General features: G+C 34.5%; 3 protein-coding genes across 5 annotated transcripts; 1 reads left to right on the top strand and 2 right to left on the bottom strand.

The window, feature by feature from the left end:
* Positions 1–627: 627 nt before the first annotated feature.
* LOC105323223 (DNA endonuclease RBBP8) lies at positions 628–10,361 on the bottom strand. 2 transcript variants are annotated; one of them, XM_066084976.1, is made up of 12 exons: positions 10,212–10,361; positions 7,889–8,004; positions 7,620–7,683; positions 7,362–7,463; positions 6,917–7,032; positions 6,745–6,805; positions 6,412–6,658; positions 3,981–5,475; positions 3,593–3,641; positions 1,939–2,041; positions 1,253–1,400; positions 628–1,084 (listed from the first exon to the last, which is right to left on the bottom strand). In XM_066084976.1, exons 2-12 carry the CDS (start codon positions 7,950–7,952, stop codon positions 984–986), a joined length of 2,550 nt encoding a protein of 849 aa, XP_065941048.1. In that variant the 5' UTR covers positions 7,953–8,004; positions 10,212–10,361; the 3' UTR covers positions 628–983. The 2 variants fall into 2 exon arrangements, with proteins under 2 accessions (XP_065941048.1, XP_065941049.1); XM_066084977.1 differs by having other exon boundaries at positions 10,216–10,361.
* A 166-nt stretch (positions 10,362–10,527) lies between these two features.
* LOC105323225 (uncharacterized) lies at positions 10,528–15,856 on the top strand. Of its 2 annotated transcripts, none has more exons than XM_011422251.4 (5): positions 10,528–10,644; positions 10,985–11,103; positions 12,264–12,402; positions 13,093–13,222; positions 13,731–15,856. In XM_011422251.4, exons 2-5 carry the CDS (start codon positions 10,992–10,994, stop codon positions 13,869–13,871), a joined length of 522 nt encoding a protein of 173 aa, XP_011420553.1. In that variant the 5' UTR covers positions 10,528–10,644; positions 10,985–10,991; the 3' UTR covers positions 13,872–15,856. The 2 variants fall into 2 exon arrangements, with proteins under 2 accessions (XP_011420553.1, XP_034305688.1); XM_034449797.2 differs by having other exon boundaries at positions 10,544–10,635.
* Positions 15,857–16,156: 300 nt separating this feature from the next.
* On the bottom strand, positions 16,157–18,841 carry LOC105323226 (uncharacterized). The gene is made up of 6 exons (XM_011422252.4): positions 18,552–18,841; positions 18,323–18,385; positions 17,971–18,079; positions 17,463–17,496; positions 17,258–17,328; positions 16,157–16,466 (listed from the first exon to the last, which is right to left on the bottom strand). The coding sequence occupies exons 1-6, from the start codon at positions 18,696–18,698 to the stop codon at positions 16,267–16,269; spliced, it is 624 nt and encodes a 207-aa protein (XP_011420554.1). The 5' UTR covers positions 18,699–18,841; the 3' UTR covers positions 16,157–16,266.
* Positions 18,842–19,419: the final 578 nt, after the last annotated feature.

Here is a 19,419-nt window from a genome sequence, read left to right as displayed (position 1 = left end):
GAGATATTCAATTGTCAAACTGAAAAGCTGATCAATTCAAGGATAGCGACTTCATTTTGTTAAAAATCCCAACATCTAATGATATTATATTGTAATTGTCCAGTTATTTCTAGATTTCTTCCAGAGGGTGCTATTAAACTATGTGGCAAAAAAGTTTTCTAGTTCCAAATATTTTGACAAAAGATATTCAAGTTATAATAGAATTGTCTTCATTCAATAATCATAAAATCTATCATGTCTAGTTGTTTGAACAAAGACATTGAAACATTTGATAGGGAGAGAGAATTTATAGAAAACGAGATGTTTGTGAAATATTTATGCCGCCTTTCCTTGGAAACATCAGCGAAGAAAATAAACATAAACAGCACATAATTGGAATTTTTCTAAAGGGGCATAACTCTATTGAAAATTGTTCGATCGTACCCAAAATCAAACTTCACCTTATTATGATAAATCTGTATACCAAATTTCATTTCAATACGTGAAACCTCTGCAACGGAGATGAATGGAAACTGTTTGTGAACCGACTGACAGACCAACAGAAAGACAGACGGACAACAGCAAAGAAATAAAAAATCTAAAAGATTGGCCTACTACTGTATAAGTGTATTTCAAATGACAAAAAAATTCCATCACATGTTGATTTTATTATTTCATATGTACAAAATTGATATTTGATATGTGTAAAGATTGTATATAAAACAACTAATGAATATACTATTTTAAAGTCTGTTTTACAGTCGGATAAATAATACTTGGAATATACCAGTTTATATATATTAGTAAATTCAATACATGTACAACTTGGAATATTTGACTGTGTATAATTAATATACACATGAAACTTAAAACAACAGTTAAAATAAATAACAAATTAAGTTAGTTTTCAGCAAGTTTTGCTAAAATATTTTCTGGTCCCTGAAATCACATACTGGTATACATGTAAATTATTCAAATGATTTCCTGAGTTGCTGCCCCTGGTTTCATCCTACTTCCTCTTTTTTAGATTTAAACATTTTATTCAGTTGTCTTTTCCTCCTGAACCTCGGCTTGCCTTCATCTGGATCCTTTGTGTTCACATATCCTGGTGAAATACAAATAAGATTCTATGTAAATTTTTAACAAAAATTAGCTTGCCTTTGTATGTTAATTTTAAGGTTTTATCACCTTCCACAACCATTTGTGTATACTGCATCAAAGACTCTGTGTTTGTGAGTGTGTTTGTGTGTGTGTGTTTGTGTACAAAACTGACCTCTTTCCTCACACTCCAAAGTGTCCTCCATCCCGATGTCCCAGAAATGTTCTGGAGTTCCAGGAGCGGCATGCTTGGCGCGGTGTCTGGAACACGTCTGGAGTCTCTTCTGTATCTCCTCCTCAGACAGGCCCATCCCCTCAAAGTACTGTAAACAGGTATATCAAACATTTCTTGATAAAGGATTCTTTCTTTCAATATCATTAATTACTATAGAAGGCAGGATGGAAATCAGTGCTTGAAGAAAGGTTCATTGCAGCATTATCAATTAAAGGCTAACTAACATCACAGGGAAATTTCTGTCTTTTTTTTGGTGTTAGTGAATATTCATTTACTGGGTACATGTAATGAATATCAGAATGATGAAATCTAAGCTCAATCTTTTCTGTTTCTCGTTTTTGCGGCACTTAATAAGGACCATTTTTACAAGTAAGTCACAAACTACACCAGAAATGTTATGTTGTTAAAATAAGATTGCCATTCAGACAGGAGTTCTGGTGAGGACCTAACCAAAGGCCCATTTAAAGCAAACTACACATTCATAGCATTCAGGGTCAAATTGTTCATCCTGGGTTAAACTCATGTCCTGGTATATATTGTACAGGGAAGGGGTCTACTTTACTGTGAATATTTTTGTGAATGAGACTGAATATTACAGCCAACTACATGTGCATTAATTGACTGACCTCCCGGCACTCCTCACATTTGTGAGCCGGCAGACGTCGGCGCTCGTCTTGCTTCCTGACGACGTCCACATGAGCAAAGTTCGGCTGCTCCTTACCAGGTACTCTGTAGATAGATGTAATCACACAATTACTGAAAGCAGGGACTAACTACAGGATATTTATATTGCTTCAATGCTCTGAGCTAAAGCGGTACAAATTTTTACTCAACAGCACATTTAGCAATTGTTAACCCTTTTGAGGGGCCATTGAAGCCCATTAAGAAAACAAGAGGCCCATGGGCCTTATTAGTCACCTGTGTAACTGCAGTGTGGTTTTTGCAATTTATTTTCATGTGCATTATAATTACAAGGCTAATGAAATCATTTATAATATTCTGGGATTGTTTAATCAAATACACTTTCTCAATTTTTTAAAGAAATTATTAAAAAATTGTAGCATAACACACAGTGACATAATTGAACAAGTCTTAAATACCAAAAAAATAATCAGTCTTAAGTACTAAGAAAATAATCAGTCAAAATCACACCACCCTATCCAATATAATCACAAGAGTCCTGCCTTAACACCAGAATCCCTGACCCAAGGGCCATGAAATTCATAATTTTGGAAGAGGCACTCTTCCTTATCATAACTACTGGTATGTATTTAATTCATTAGATAAATATCCAAGAGCAGAAGAGATGATTTTGAAAGAATTACTGCATTCATTTAAAGCCCCATCCTTACACAAGAACCCCCACCCAGAAGCCATAAACTTTACAATTTTGGAAGAGGCACTCCTCTGCATCAGAACTACGTACTTTAAGTTCATCTGCTTAATAATTAGGAGCAAAGGAGATTTTCAAAGAATTAAGCCCTGGTACACCCTTTCAAACAAAGCTATTGTTACGAAGCATAATTGAGAGAATTTATATCATGAATCATTTACTAGATCTTGACCTTAAGACAATACTACGTGTCAAAGAACATGTTAATGCCATTAAGGTTTTAGTGATCCAAACAAACTTGGTCTCACGTAATTATATATAAGTCACCTGCTTACAAATAAAATTGCTAAAACTGTCTAACACATTTCAAAGAAGCAAGGAGCTAAAATTGTCTAAGACATCTGTAAGGAGTTGGTCATTCACAGTTGTGTATATATCTGTCACATGATGAGTCATCAAAAACTAAGCAGACAAGGACATTAACAGCTTATATATGTGTTGATTCTGAAAATGTTTTTTTTTTCATTGGAAATGATATCTTTCAATCCCTGTATTTATAGCCATTGTCTATGTTATCCAATCTTCCTAAGCAACTTATCTAACGATGCATCAAAACATATGAAGTAAAGAATGACCCCAAACATTACCAATTACAACCTTTGACCATAATTAATCCTTTGACCTTGATTAATTAAATCATTCAGAATTAAGTTGCTGTCTGCCATACTGTTTTCCTGGTTTGCAAATTTTTTCAAAACCAACATTTCTCATATGATGATATAAATCTGTCAGTCTCCCACATTCTTATGGATATAAATGGGACACACGCTAGAATTTCATGATTTATTCCCTATCTAGATAAGTCTTTAATAACACTGGCCAATCACAATGCTTCATGCTAACTTTGTCCATAAACAGTAGGAAGAAAGAAAGGCACCAATATTTACCTGTCAAAGCTATCCTCATGATTTGGAATCAAACTTTCACTATTGGAATCTACAAGGATATTGAATATGCATGTTAACTGTACATTATTTATTTTTTAAAATATATGATTTAAGACATGTATTACAGTACATATATATCAAATAGATTCACATATATTATGCAATTTACATTTAAGTTGGTGGTATACTGTATACAGGGTTATTTTTCGCCCTGTGTTATTTTTCCCTATTAGACTTGCAAACGGCTTTGCCCTGTCCTGAATTTACCCAGATTAACTTGTGTTAATAGACATATAAATTGGAGACATTGTAATTCGCCCAGTCTAAAAAAAGGGCAAAAATAAAACAGGGGTGAATATTTCCTGTAATAAGCATGCATTAATATTACCCTCTGAGTTGTCAGGAATCCTAATAATTTTTCTCTGTCCACTGCTTAACACTGCACTACAGGGAACAGATAGGGAGCCATCCTCCACTCCATGAGGTGGATTCTCTACATCAATATAGGTGGAGGTCAGTGGATTAGGAGCCTTTCTCAAGTCCTCGATTCTGAAATCTGTCAGGTTCCCGATCTGTGAGCTGTTTTCTGCTCTGTCGATCTCTGTATAGGACTCCATGTTCCCTGCTCCGTCTTCCTCTGTATAGGGCTCTATGTCGGGTAAATCGTCAGACTTCAGACTCTGAGAGTCGTCACACAGCACAGACAGTTGTACCACTGGGTCAATGCTTCCATTCAGAGGAACCCCCACAGACGCTGGTTCTGGACATAACTCCACTGACCCAGGGGGAACAGTCTCATCAGGGTCACAGTCAATAGGGGTCTGTCTATTTTTCCTTTTCCTGTTTTTGAAACTGAGGACATTACCAGCTGATTTTTTACATTTCCTTGGTGTTATAGGTCGTTTGAATGGTGACAGATTTTCTTTCTGTGCCATGTCCACATCTGCACATTCACTCCTACCTTTTTCCTGGTCTCTTAGAGACAGTTCAATGGCCTTCTGGATATCATCTGATTCTGAGGATTTTTCTGGCTGCGGTTTAGTGGGAACATTCATAAACACCTGACTCAGTGTACTCTGTCTCAGGGTTGGGGAATCCTTTACTGCTGGCTTAGTCGAGTTCAGCCAACTCTCACCATTCTCCGACTTCCTCTTCCTCTCCTCAGGACATGACAGTTTACTTTGGTTTAGTCTCCCTCTCTGCCTGCTGCCCTGAGACAGACTCCTGAATTTACTGAATGAACTGTTAGCAACAGGAGACACAATACTCTCACAGTCCTCATCAAACAATCGAGACTTGGCAGGGCTACCCTCCTTTGCTCCATTTTCATCCAAGTTCTTGCTTATCTTCAGCAGTAATGGAGATTCAGCATCAGATTCCAACCCAGTGTCTGGTTTTTTTACATCTGGAGATTCTAAATTAGACTTCTTGTATACCTGGAATATGGGAGAGGATTGAATGTAGCCATCACATCCCTCCACTAGTGGTAATTTCTTGTCAGAATTACTGTCCTTTTCACTCGTTTTCTTCTTAACTTCCTCTAAATGGCACTGTCCAGTTTTCTTGTCTGCTGCCTTTCTCCTTGGAGATTTGAGGATTGTATCGGACTCTTCAGATGAAGGACTGAAGAGAGAACTTCGGAGACTGTATCGGTTCCCTGTCCTCTCATGTCCTGGGTCGGACTCACTGTCAGACGATGTCCCCTCGACCCCAGCTTCTGTGTCCGGGATCAGATGATGTCCCTCCTCCTCTCCCGGAGATTCCTCATGATCCACAGCTATGATATCTGGGTCACAAGTTTCAGGAACCAACAACTGGCTGGATTCTTCCTCAGTGTAGTCTTTGGAATGGATTTTTTGTCGCTTGTTTTCAGGAGAAGGATCCTAAACAGTGTGAAATGCAAAAGATTAACATAAATCAAACACAGAAAAATATTGATTATGTATAGCGTGAGGATTCAATTTTTTTTTGGCTATATTAGTTTTAAATAAAAGTAGACATCATCGAGATGGTGACCATCTCAAAGGGCCCCACTTAAACAATGAAAATAAGATAAAAGCATTTCAGAGGATTTTGCGTTGACATTTCCTATGACAAAAAAATTTTCAGGTGTTGGTATAAAAATTTAAGTCAAGCTAATTACCCCTTACCAACAGGCTTTTGGGGGTTTAATATGAGCAAGATTATGCCAATGGGAAATAATTTGTGGTCTAAAACTGGATTTTTAAAGAGATCTGCTATGACCTTCACATTTGATCTTGAAATTTTATTTAGAACCTTTTTAACATGGCCTTGGACTTTCAATGGGATGTAACTAGCCATTTCTTGTGTCAAAACAAGTTAAAAATGACACTGGTTTCAAGCGAAATATACACCTATTGCATAGTCTTAGCTCAAAGGCTAGACAAAAAGAGAAATAGTCAGGTCTAAGTCACAATGCTATTTGACACAACTTCCAAAAGTCCAAGCTCTTGTTAAAATGGTTCAATGGTCACTGCACACCCCTTACCCAAAAGCTCTTCTTATGTGAAGTACGAGCCAGATAGGACTAAGGGGAGAAATAATAATTTTTTTGCGCTTCTGATATGACATTAACCCTTGACCTAGAAATGTCCTTCAAGGTCACTACACACCCACTGCACACTCTGTGATATATGAGCCAGATTGGACCAAGGGGAGATAATATATGATCTGGAGAAGGATTTTTCATACAATTCTGCTTTGACCTTAACTCTAGACCTAGAAACTTATTTCAAGGTTATTGCACACCGTTTACCAAAAGGCAATGAATACACGAAGCAGAAGACTACTGTACTGACCTCAGTGTATCTGTTTCGTTTGCGAGTGCGAAGGCGTAACTTTGGACCCTTTTCCTCATTGTTGACTTTGGTGCTCTCGCCAAGGCTGGACTCTATAGTCCTGTTGTCTGTAGTTGCTTTGGCTGCTTCTTTAATTACTGTGTTGGGTTTGTTTGGGGTGTTGCGACTTGTTGAATCTGGGCTTTCACTTCTTAAACTTGTGTTGAGGGATGCTTTCTGTTGTCTCCTTGGTTTATGTGGAGTATTACTATAAATAGATCATTTTACGGGGTAATTCAGTTTATATTTTCATTTGTAAAGAATATTCTACTTAATATTAAATGGACTTCTTACTTTGATGAGGTCCAAGTCTTCTCTAATGACAAATTCTTTGTGCATTCAAACAGCTGGTTTTCTATGAAACAAATGTCACTTTTAGTTCACATTTATTGTATCAATATCAGCATACCTTTTACATTTTAATCAACACAAACTTATGTTTTTATGTCATTCCCCCTATACATACCAAGGTCAGCTATCCTTCGGTCTTTCTCTCGTATATTGTTGGTGTACGCCTCGTTCAAACTGTCATTCATCCGCTGCAGGTGGTCACACATTCTACACCTCAAGCTGGAGCTTTCCCTGAAACCAATATACCATTCATTATGTACATTTCAAACCAAATTCTTTCTCAAACTAAGATGTGTGTGAAACATTCTCTCCCAAACTATGAAAAAATCTCATTGACCTTTGACCTTAAAGATGGTCTTGATTCTATACTGACCTTAACTTTCACTACATAATTAAAAGTTTCTGTACTGTAGCTCAGTAGTGCAAAAGATATGGCCTAGGTTAAAGTTATGGAGCAAGAAAGACAAACAATCAGACAGACAAACCAATAACAATTTCCTGAATTTTTCCTCTTCAAAAACATAATTTTTTATCAATTTTCCTCAATGTTCGTGCTGTACCTGTGGCTTTCTTTTAGATCCTGAATCTGTTCTTTCAAACTCTCTATCGTGCTCTGCATACCAATGATTTTATTTTCAAGAGCTTTACACTCTTCCTGAAGTCTAAAGAACAAATCAAACTCAGCATTAATAATTTTTGTTGGTATACAGTCAGCATTTGTCTAAGAGCTTTCTTTTGGGATTATTTTCTTTTTTGGGTTGCAAAATAAATAATTAAAACTATTCTAAATAATCCAAATTATAAAACTTGAAACTTGCCTCTGTTTGTGGTTTTGTTGAGATTCACATTTCTGTTTCCAGTGGTCTGCATTGTGAACTAGATCTAAAACAATATAAATTCCTATGAATTTGAAGAACCTTTAAATATGCTTTTGTTTCTCACTTGTTATGTCTGATACAAGAGTGATCATTTTGTTACAGCATAATTTAAGTGATTATCATTAAAGAGATTAGACATTCATGACACATAAGTAGTGTATAATCATATATTCAATAATATTTAACATATTGACAGCTTTAAATATTACCATTGATCTCCTTGGTGTGGAGCATCAGGGCTTCCTTTAAGACATCAGCACACTTCCTCTCCATCTTCACAAGGTTTTAACTCTCCTCCCAGACCTCCCTATCCTGACACAAATGTCTGTAATAAAATTAAAGCATGGATTGGAAATGTTCAAAGTCAGCAAGCAAACAATACCACAAACCTGACCACTCTGAAGACGGCATGACAGAATCATTTACAAAAATTAAATATTTGCAAACTGATCATAAAAATGACTTCATTTTCCTCAAATGTCTTGCAATCAGTGGATACAGTACATGTATGTTAGCAGTCACCATTTTTTCACAGAAGTAGCTGGGGGTTTTTTTTTGCCTCTTTTCAGAAATCTTTTTAATAACATGTAAGGGTAATGGGAGAAATAATGACAGAACAGACCGGGAATCGAACCTGGGCCCTCTGAATATCTAGTCAGGTATTCTACCAACTGAGCTATCTGGCGTGGTATTCAAACCGGTCTGACCGTCACAAACAAATAATTTTTTTGGCAGAGTGAAGTATTGCATCTTGATGACTTTTAGCAATGAACACAAATGGACATATTTCAACTCAAAATAAACTACTTTGATTCTGCACTCACTCTGTATAGGCTGTCAGCAAAATATAAGGCATAGCTTTTTTATCTTCCTGAAGTAGGTTTGTTTAGCTTCTTTAGTGCAGTTTTGCTTTTTATGTAAAACAGCTTTTGTGCCATGAGGCATGAATAAGTGTGATTACTTCACATTATGTTGAATTATTACCAATCAATTATTATGTTAAACAGAACTGTTCTTCTTTGTCATTTCATTGAATTTGATTGAAGAAATAGCTGTTTGGTCACACATAAAGAGTTATACATAGCCTCAAAAATTTTAGAACTTTGATTGCAATGGAGATGAAATATCAGGGATGGACTTGGGGCATGGCACAGCAGATGTCAACAGACAAGCAGAAATGGAGATCCTCAGTGAAGGCTTTATGTGCTTAAGCACGAAGAGAACTATAGTCTGTTCCAAGATATTTATGCAGCACATTTGGATGATTTTTAATTTAAAAAAATACCTGTGAAAGAAGTGCAATTGAAATCGATGAAAGGGAAAATATCCAAGATAATTTCATTCATACATTATCATTTTTCACTTGAAAAAAAAAATCACAGGAATAAAAACAAATTTCTTACAGAGATTTATATTGGGGAATGTTTACATCTTTTTCCATTCAGAAGTCACTCAGAATACCTTGCTTAATTTTCAACATTATCATCCGGGCTTGCTGTAATACAAAATTTCCGTAGACTTCACATTTTTTAGCCGTGTATTGAAACCTGATAAGCTAACAGGGGCATTTCAACTGAGAATTCTTGGAAATTCTTATACTTTTGAATGAATATCGTTTGAACCCTGAGGTATTTATAAATGTCAAGTAATTAAGCAAAATGTGAATTGAGGATATCTTGGGACAGAGTATAACAGGTTGGGACCAATCTCCCAAATGGGATATAATTATAGCTCGTTTGGGATATATAGCCCAATTGGGATATAAATTCAAAGTGCAAAAAATAAAAAAAATTTGATTTTGAGATTTTTTTTATAAAGCTGCATTAGAATAGATGAAATACAACAACTTTTGGTAAACAACTTTTTCTGTAGCTGTACTATTAGTACGGAGATTGATCCCTCAGTATATCCAAAACTTCTTGGGGATCAATCTTACAAACTATACTGGCGTGCGACCAGTTTTCGCAGAGTACCATTTCTCGCCAGTACATTGTGACGTCATTTTTCGTCTATAATTTTAAGTGTTGATAAAATGACGTCACAATGTACTGGCGAGAACTGGTACTCGACGAGAACTGGTCACACGCCAGTAGACATATAGAAAAACTTCTTTACCAAAAGTTGTTGCATTTGATTCACATTAATGCGGATTTATATCAAAAATTTTAAAATAAAAAAAATATATTTTTTGCACTTTAAATTTATATCCCATTTGGGCTATTATATCCCAAACGGGCTATTATATTCCATTTGGGAGATTGGTCCCAACCTGTATAAAGGAGAAACATTTTTTAAAGAGATTTTTTCAAGTCAGAATTGTTTTCAGATGATTTCAAAGTTGAAAATTATTGTTGCATTTAAGTGTGACATATTGTACACATGCTCATTTATATAAACCTACTTCATGTAGGTAAGTAAAGCTCTGTAGGTAAATAAAGCTACATGTACATAGTTCAGGCGCAAAACTGATGTAAATTGGTAAAGACTTGGTCTATATAAGAAAACAAACCCATCAATGCCAAGGTAACCTACCTACTTCATATCGATGTATGCATCTCTTTAATTATCCCTGCACATAATTAGGAATCTGATATGTTGGAACTTATTGTGTTGTGTCGTTTGGTGCTGTTTTGTGTTGGTGTTGTTTGGTTTGTGTTTCGCGCTTAGGGTTTTGATTTTTGAGTCCACGACTCCGATTAGTTATGAAAAAAAATCTGGAACATTTATCATCCAATTTCAGATTATGTCAGAATTACACTTTGTTTTTAAATAAAATGTTATGTAAATTATATAGTGGAGAAAATGCTTTTTATCCTGTAAGATTTTGGTAGTGGTAAAAATATCGGGATTGATATTCTGTAATTCTAAGCCCAGCCACGGGAAGTAAACAAAGTTTGGATTTGGGCTGTGCTCTCAGTTGGTCACTGTTTTTTGACAATTTCTCATCAATTTCCAGGTGTCGTCTGTAGGTCTTTTTGCAGTTTATGTCACATTTATCTCTTTTTATTGATATTTTACTGAAATGAAATTTAGGTAGAAGATTGAACTGCAAAACAACTATTATAAAATGACCATGTTAATCCTTAACAGAAATCTTTCATTTTTAAAATTAGGCCCAAAAGAGCATTTTTAGTTCATAATACGTTATGATTGATTTGAGACAACGGCCATGCTTTAAATTTGTTACAGCATGGTAATTCATTTAATATGAAACATGTGAACAACACATATTCTTAACATTTATAAAAATGTTAGTAAAATATGATTAATACATGCTGACTCTTCTATGTTATTTATTTCACTAGCCTTGTCATGGATGGAGTAAAGCCGGATGATGGAGATGAAGGTTTTGCAGAAGACAATACCCCTGATGATGAGCTGGTCCCAATGGACGTTAATTTAACAGCAGGCGCTGAGGGAGAAGGTTGTGATTTATTTATTAAGAATCAATCTTGTAATGGATCCCATCGACCCTGTCCCAAGTTGTTTTTGCAGCACATTGAACACAATCTCTTAGAATGTTAGATATTTATTAGTACCTTAGGTTCAACATATCTAAGGTTCAAACCCACTAGAATGACAAAAAGTCCCAGAGTTCCCCTTTGAAATGCCCTTGTCATGATAAAGAATGTTGCTAAATATAAGCATACAAAGATTTTGCATTGCAAACAGCAAGTACCTGTATAATCATGAAAAAGTGTGCAAAATGTACAGGAAATTTCTGAGTTAAAAAAAAAGGTTAGATGTCCCCATTTTAAATCTCTGTAAAAAATTATTTTTGTTCTTTTGAGTTTCAATTATTTTTTTTATAAATAAATCATTTAAGAAATAATTTATTTTCACCATTACCGTACATTTAGAATTACAATTGTACGTCTTTGACAGGAATTTGTATTTTTATTAATTTTCTTTTTAAAAGATTTAATATGGTTACCAAGGATACTGTATACTGTAGATTCCTTATTTAATGCGAGGAATTAATATTCGCCTTTCCCTATAAACAACTCTCGTGGATTTTAAAATCTCAATTATATTTTCTCAGACAGCTTTGAACTATATCATGTATATGAAATTAAAACAAAACAATTGGTGCTTGCGATTTTATATTCTGATGATTCAAATCAAATTTACTCACGTAAAATAAAGAATGGACAGTAGTCTAAACATTCATCTCCTTTCATAACTCTATTCTAAAAAGCCTCTGTTTCTCTGTAAAGAATGCTTACATGATTTGATATGAATAAATATGATACGAGATGTCATTAATACAGTGCACCTGATTTCCTTTTAGAGCTGCAAAAGATATTTTTTGCATCAATTTGAACGAATTTTGATAATTGATTATTGTATGTTTGAAATATAAATAAAAACCACCCACATATCCAGACAGCATACAAAAAAAACTTGAATTTTAACAAAAAATGAAGTTTAGATATTTTATTTACTGCATATACATATATTACAAATGTGTCCTGTATGGGTTAAAATTTCAATAAATCAGCTCAGGTGAATAGTATGACCAAACGGTCTCTTTAATGTCTTTGACCTGAATTATATGTACATTCTTTTTTTGTATGTGGAAAGATGAAGTACTAAATGGACCTAGAGCAACAGTATTCTATACAACCGGTGACCAAGGCGAGGAAAAAGAATTCTCCAAAGAGGAAGTGGAGGAGATGATGAAATCGGATGCCTATCAGAGGAAGATTGATACCTGTCACCTGTAGGTGTTTTAAAAATTCTAAATACACCTTAAAATAGGGATCTTATTTTGTTCAGGATGAGTTGACTGAGAAATAATTCACTGCTACCGTAAAGTCTTGTGTATGATAAGCACCTTTTTCAGCCCAAATTTGATAAAAAATGGGGGATGCCTATTATACACAGAAGAAAATTTTACCCCATTTTTCAGAGCGCATTTCTGAATGCCACGGGAGTATGACTGTCGATATTGCATGCTATGCGAATTGTATGAGAGAACAATGTACATTAAACAGGAAAAACAAAACATATTAATTTTATTTCCATGCATAGAATATTAATCCTCTTAGACCACTGTTCCTTGCATCAAACAAGTTCTCGCCAGTGTAATTATTATTAGGGATGCTATACAGAAGACTTAATAGTATTTATGTTTATTTATGTACTATATGTACGCTAATTTACTACTGTATACTTCTGCAAGCAAGTGGTCAGTTAACCTTTGAATGAGGAAATGCACTGGTTTGTGACAATAAATACGAGAGCAGCAACTACTTGCAAATTTAGAAGATATTATTCATGAGCTATCATTTGCTTGTTGTACACTACTCCGTACCTGCAACAATAACAAATTGTATTAGATTATACATGTATGACTGCCATTTGGTTTTCACAACATTTCATTTTTTGATGTTTGAGAGAATGATTTCAGATGTGGTAAGTGCTGGTACGATGGCAACTCCAGTCAGAGCTGTCGTGAATGTGGCGGTTTCCCCTTACAGCGCCCCTGTCCTATCTGTGACGGCAGGTGTAAAAAAATTTGGACCAGGAACGTCAAATCGGTGAGATTTCTGTCAAGTTTATAAAGATATACTAGTATATAATTACATTATTTAATAATTAGCTAAAGTACACAAGTGTCTAAAAGAGTTTGCTCTCTTTGATTTGATGCAAATTATTAATGCAATCACCTCAGTTTACTAGTGTACTATCTATAATAAACTTTGACTATATGAAAAAAGTGATATGAAATACTGTATACATGCAGGGTTATTTTCGCTCATGTTATATTCGCCCTTTTTCAATTGCAAATGGTTTCCCCTCGTCTTGATTTCGCCCAGACAAAGCATAAACTATTGTTCAGTAAAAAAAATCTTTTTTTATTATTTAGCATTAAAATTTGGATATTTTTTTATACAGTTGTATCGTTATACAGAGCTCTTCTTTTTAAGGAGATCAATGAAGTCTAAAAATGGCAGTGGCCATCCAGCCCTCTTAAATGAATGCTACAAGCTAATACTTAAAAAAAAAATAATAAGCTGATACTAATAAGAACATTTTCTCCTGCAGTCGCACTCTTTTCATGAGGCACACTGGGAAGGGACGTGTAATTTGCCTCAGAACGTTCAAAGAGCCTACTTCCTCGAAAAATTCACAGATTCCTCCGAACAAGTTATAATGGAGGGTATGCAGGACTTAAAAACAACCTAGTGTATGTAGGCCAGTGATATTGACTCTGTATGACAGAATGATGGAGCTGTAGTGGTCATTGATTGGATATTTAGCATAATATGTCTATAGATATAGCTTTAAAAAGCCTGACTAATGTGATAATTATATTCCTTTTTGCAAATGACTTTTTGATATATTAAATGTTTAAGTTGCTGGTTTAACAGACTACATTCGCACCCTCTGTGTTTCTTAATTTATTATGATTGCTATTCTAGAGTAGTTAATAGTTAGTTGCTGAGGTAAACGAGTGACTTTTCACAGACTTATTAACATTGCATGGTGATGTAACTACATGTAGTTACATGTAACATGCTGGTAGACCATGTCATTACATTTGTACTTTACATGTAATTTATATTTACATCACTAGACCTTCATTACACAGGTTCAAAATTTCATCGCGTTTATTTATTCATTTTGTTATGGCAAGCAATATTACTAGCCCTACATAGTTTCTTTGTTGTTTATATTTTTTTGGCTTTGAATTATATTCTATTTTTGTGGAAAAGATAGCTAGGGCATTAGGTTGAATTCAAGAGAGAATATCTGGTTGAATAAAAGAAAAAAAAACATGAAATATTTTATGATGTGTGTTGGAAAAAGAAATTATTTTGCCATTAGATACGGATATTAAGGAGAAACACACATACTAGCCGATTTCAACGTGTGCTGTATTCCAGCACTTCTATTATCTTGTTTGCTGTAAAGAGGTCACATTTTGCAGTTTGTACATTGTTAAAATGAAATGGTAGTCTGAAATTTCCCTGCAGTAAGTCTATTAAACACTGTGCTTTTTATTGTTGTTCATGTGTTTATGAAATTGAATTCATAAGCAACTTGGATTTCTTTGTATCCGAGCAGACGGTTAAGTAAAAATGTTATTTACACTGTATTCAAATTGCTTAATGTTTTGTATTGAAAAGCGATTTTGTTGTCATTTATAAATTAATCGTTTCAAATGTCTGTGAGAAAACTTATCCAACATTTATATTTATGTACATGCAGTCTTAATATTCCCAGGTACTTTATATATCTGTAAAGCTGTTAGATATGCTGCCGTTTTCTTGTGGATTTATTTATATATTTTATTCACTGGTGCATTGATAGACTTTTGGCATCATGTATGTCATGTAGAATATCATTTTATAATGACGTGTTTAGGAAACTTTGAAACTTGCTTTTTGTAATGTATCTTTCTTGCAATAATGTTGCAATAGTTGAGGATATAGCGAATCTGCAATTTGATAGAAATTTATTGAATTCATGTCTAATGATCATGTATGGTGTATCTCCTCCCCTTCTCCAATTTTTGTATTGGCATTGATTCTTTTTTTGTTACTAGTCTGTCCCTGGTTTTAAGGGGGCTTGGGTATTTAGCATAACCCTATTTGTACTTGGTCTTCTTTGGACTCAAAGTGAGTTTTAACTGTTGTTCAGTTTGTGATTCATTTTGTTTTTTAATGGTTTGATGTAAGAAACATTCAGGAAAATGCACACAATTAACAACTACAATTTAGTGCAAGATTTATCCAAATATTAAGTTCTTTTGATGCCATGATAAACATGTTATTATGTTATGTTAGAAAATCTTTAAAATGATTTTGATTTCGATCTGCTCATTTTTTTAAGGCAGTCTTGAGAGAAAGAACATTCAAAGAAAAAAATAATTTTCTTATTTCTGTTTATTTTATATTATATGAAGTTTAAAGAAGGCCAAAAAAATACAACAGTTCTTAAATGATGGAAACAAGGGGAGAAGTATAACTGAATACAAAATTTATTTTCTTATTTTACATTTGTTGACAATGAATTCAAACTATTTTGTTAATACTGACTTATTGGCTTTCTATTGAGAACTGTGTAATTGCATGTAGTATGTCATACACAGACATGTAAAGATGGGTGTCCAATAAATCAAAATGATATTGGATGTTCTTGGTGTCCAATAAAACAATATTATATTGGATGTTCTTAATGATTTACTTTGCCTTCTACCTATTTGCTAATTAGTTGAAGATGCATGCATTATACAGCTTTGACCACCCCACTCCCCTCCCCAATTTATTTTTTCAATTTTTTTATGGGCATGTTTTATTTTTATCATAAAATTAACAATAACCCTTCTTACTTTTTTCTTTGCTTTTTAGGTCTGGCTCATGATTTTGCCTTTTCACACATTTATAAGCAACAGGCCTGTTCCACCATTTTTGTGCCCTCTCCAATTTTGTAAATGAAGTGAAAAGACCAAAAAAAAACCCAAGATGTATAACTAATAAAAATGGATAATTTATTATAAATATGCACACATATATCAACAGAACCTATCACAGTGTTTTGTATGTTCCTGTAATGTCACGTTTCACAGTCACATGGTTTAGTCCCTGTAATGTTGGGCTTTCTTGGCCTCTCTCCTGAGTGCCTTCCTCTTCTCCTGGATTCCCTGCCCCATCAGAATGAAGATCCCACCAATAAAGGCGAGGTAGCAGGCGGACCAAACGATGTCCACGTACCACTCCCCCCAGCTCTTGGGCACGATCTCCATCAGCGTCACGATAAATGTCACCTCGGCGTTCTCTGAAATAGTCCAAATGTAGAGACTGTCTATGAGTCTGTTTAGAAATTTGCTATAGAGCAGAGCAGACTAATACTGGGGCCCCAAGAGGGGTTCAAAGTTTAACATGGAAATATAGGGAAAATTTTTAAAAATCATCTTAATAACTACAATGCTGCAATTTGTGAGATTACTATGCAATTATCCTAAGATAGTGTCGATATTTAATTGTTAAAATCATGAGCCTAAGGCTGATACTGGGGCCCCAAGAGGGGTTCAAAATTTAACATAGAAATATAAGGATTGGACTACAATGCTACAACTTGTTCTATTATATATATTATATGCAAGCATCCTCAAATAATGTAGATTCTAAATTGTTAAAATATTGACCCCCAAGAGGGGTTCAAAGTATAACTAGTAATATAGAGAGAAAATAATGTTTAAAAATATATAAGATAGAATGATACAAAGAACTGTTGTACAGGTGAGCGATGTGGTCCATAGACCTCTTGTTTTTATAGTGATTCAAAGACCAGATAGAATCTTTTGAGGCATTTCTCCTGTATATTTGTAATTTTTATTGCCTTCTAGATCCATACGATCATCTTATTTTATTCTTGATCGAATTAAGTACTTATCAAGCAATTAAAATATAGATATAGAATAACATAGTAAGCACTATTTCGACCACGTATTTAATGATGACATCCAGCGTCATGATAAAGGGTGTTCGATTCAGTTGAGAGAACGCGAATTTCAGTCGAACACTTTGCTAAAATTAGCGAGCAGGTAATAAGAAAAGTCTAGTTACCTGGAATGACCCCAGGAATACCATTCTCTCCGAAAGCGAGATGTGGAGGAATGATGATCTTTCTCTTCTCTCTGTAAAACAGGACATTAAAATGGTTATCTGCGTGCACGTCTATGAATTTAACTAACGTGTTCACATAAAAGCGTAAAAAATATGACGGAAGAATTCTGTCTTACAAAGAAATTCTGAATAGCGAGGTACTTACCCTACACACATTCCAAGAGCTCCAAACTCAAGACCTGAAAAACAGTTTACCCAGCTTATTGAAAATTTGACCAACAACAATTTTCACTTTGGATAATGCCCAGATCAATCTAGATGTACTATTCACCTCAATATAAACATAATATATCCACAAACTAAGCTTATTTTCTGAGATACATAGCCTAAGTATAGCCTTCATATTCGAAAGTGTCCCCCCCCCCCCCCCCAAAAAAAAAACAAAAACAAAAAAAACCCCAAAAAAACCCCAACTAAGATAAAAAGATGGGTTACTACTCAAAAGACCAAAATTATAACTTTATCACCCTTTCTATGACCCTATAATGATATTCCAGTGCTTTGATGTCATACTAACAACTAGAAGTTAAGATTGGTACAAAATTGTATAACCAGATTTTACCATTAAAAAGCAAAGCCAAAAAACTAATCTTTTATATAAAAAGTTGAATTATATTAGTTTAGTGACGAGTCGTGTCCCTTGACGGACTAACCTGGGATGACTGCGCCCTTTCCTGTGGGGACCACCAGTGGCTGTTTATCCGTGGCTCCCTTCTCTCCAGTGTTGCGGGAGTCTTCTACAACTTTATTATTCAGTAAAACCTGAAAAATCAAAGGATAATGTCAAAAAGATGATAAAAAACCATTGTCTTAAAGATAGGTCAAACCAAGACCATCCCCCTCCTCATAAAAAAAAAACCCGGCTAATTTGATAAAAAAAAATTAATAAAGCCGTCTGTTGATTAATATTTTTCAACTATACCTCTGATACAAATGTAGTAATATTCCCTCTTAGTTTCAGATTATTATCTTTAAACGAAATATTTATAATATAAATAGCTGTACCTCATAATCAAGCACCAATGTGTCACCAGAGATAGCTTTTTTCGCACAGTCCTCGGGCATTTCCTGAAGGAAAAGAATAGTGTATATACTTGTATAAATCATAAATACACTAACTTGTACTACTTTTCCCATCAGCTTTGTTGATATTATCATGCATTTTTTAATTTTTCTTGTATGTTATAAGTTCCTTGCCGGTTTCTGACCACTCGGCCGCTACCCCCTCACTCACCAGAGTCTCAGTCTTTAATTCCGATTGGATCAGGATTTTCCCTGTGTCGGGCGGATTGTCCACGATATTCTGTTGAAACATTCGCTGAAATTGTCCATCCACTGCATTTCCACATATTAAAATCGCTAGAACAAGGAACAAAGCCATGTGTACTTTTTTGGGGGTAAACTTGTATAGACTAACGGAATTAGAGCTTTGTTATATTTGTATAAAAAGACCATGCACAGTCAAACCAGCGAGATCTAACTGACGTAGTCCAACGTGGGCCACAAACTGAGGGTCGGGTAGCTTCCTGTTATGACGAAACCCGTCCCCCCGGGGGCAAGACCGTTCACTTGTCGTGACGTAACAGACCTGTTAGGGTCAAAGGGCAGGGAAGTATATACGTGTATTAGACTAAGCATGAAACAGGAAGAAGGATATGGAAACAATTGTTCGTGAATTTATTTAAATAAATTCAATGTCATTTGTATTTAATTAAAAATTTATACTGAACTGATTATCTTAATTCTTTTTTGTTTTATCAGTGCGATACATCCGAAATTTGCCGACATCTGCTGAGTCAGTAATAATATATATATATATATATATATATATATATATATATATATATATATATATATATATATATATATATATATATATATATATATATATATCAGAAAACATCTACACAGTCATTGCAGTCTGTTGTGTACGCTGTTTCTGTTGCATATAGAATATTAAACTTATCATATCATGCAACTAAGAGAATAAAGTTAAAAAATTTATGATATTAATTTCTAATGGAATAATTCCGTACATTGTCTTAGGTACATGTACGATAGATAATTTGAATTGATCCATCATTGATGACGAAATTCTAAGA

The sequence above is a fragment of the Magallana gigas genome, chromosome 5 (genome assembly GCF_963853765.1).
Source record: "Magallana gigas chromosome 5, xbMagGiga1.1, whole genome shotgun sequence".
Classification (NCBI taxonomy): domain Eukaryota; kingdom Metazoa; phylum Mollusca; class Bivalvia; order Ostreida; family Ostreidae; genus Magallana; species Magallana gigas.
This window is presented reverse-complemented; position numbering and strand designations above follow the sequence as displayed.

Excerpts from the sequence above, each read along its gene's own strand:
- LOC105323223 (XM_066084976.1), bottom strand. The coding sequence starts at position 7,952 with ATGGAGAGGAAGTGTGCTGATGTCTTAAAGGAAGCCCTGATGCTCCAC. Across the intron at positions 6,806-6,916 it reads CCGAAGGATAGCTGACCTTG|AAAACCAGCTGTTTGAATGC; the intron begins GTATGTATAGGG and ends TTTGTTTCATAG. Across the intron at positions 2,042-3,592 it reads CATGAGGATAGCTTTGACAG|AGTACCTGGTAAGGAGCAGC; the intron begins GTAAATATTGGT and ends ATCTATCTACAG.
- LOC105323225 (XM_011422251.4), top strand. The coding sequence starts at position 10,992 with ATGGATGGAGTAAAGCCGGATGATGGAGATGAAGGTTTTGCAGAAGAC. Across the intron at positions 12,403-13,092 it reads AAGATTGATACCTGTCACCT|ATGTGGTAAGTGCTGGTACG; the intron begins GTAGGTGTTTTA and ends GAATGATTTCAG. Across the intron at positions 13,223-13,730 it reads GGACCAGGAACGTCAAATCG|TCGCACTCTTTTCATGAGGC; the intron begins GTGAGATTTCTG and ends TTTCTCCTGCAG.
- LOC105323226 (XM_011422252.4), bottom strand. The coding sequence starts at position 18,698 with ATGGCTTTGTTCCTTGTTCTAGCGATTTTAATATGTGGAAATGCAGTG. Across the intron at positions 17,497-17,970 it reads AAAGGGCGCAGTCATCCCAG|GTCTTGAGTTTGGAGCTCTT; the intron begins GTTAGTCCGTCA and ends ACTGTTTTTCAG. Across the intron at positions 16,467-17,257 it reads TATTCCTGGGGTCATTCCAG|AGAACGCCGAGGTGACATTT; the intron begins GTAACTAGACTT and ends GGACTATTTCAG.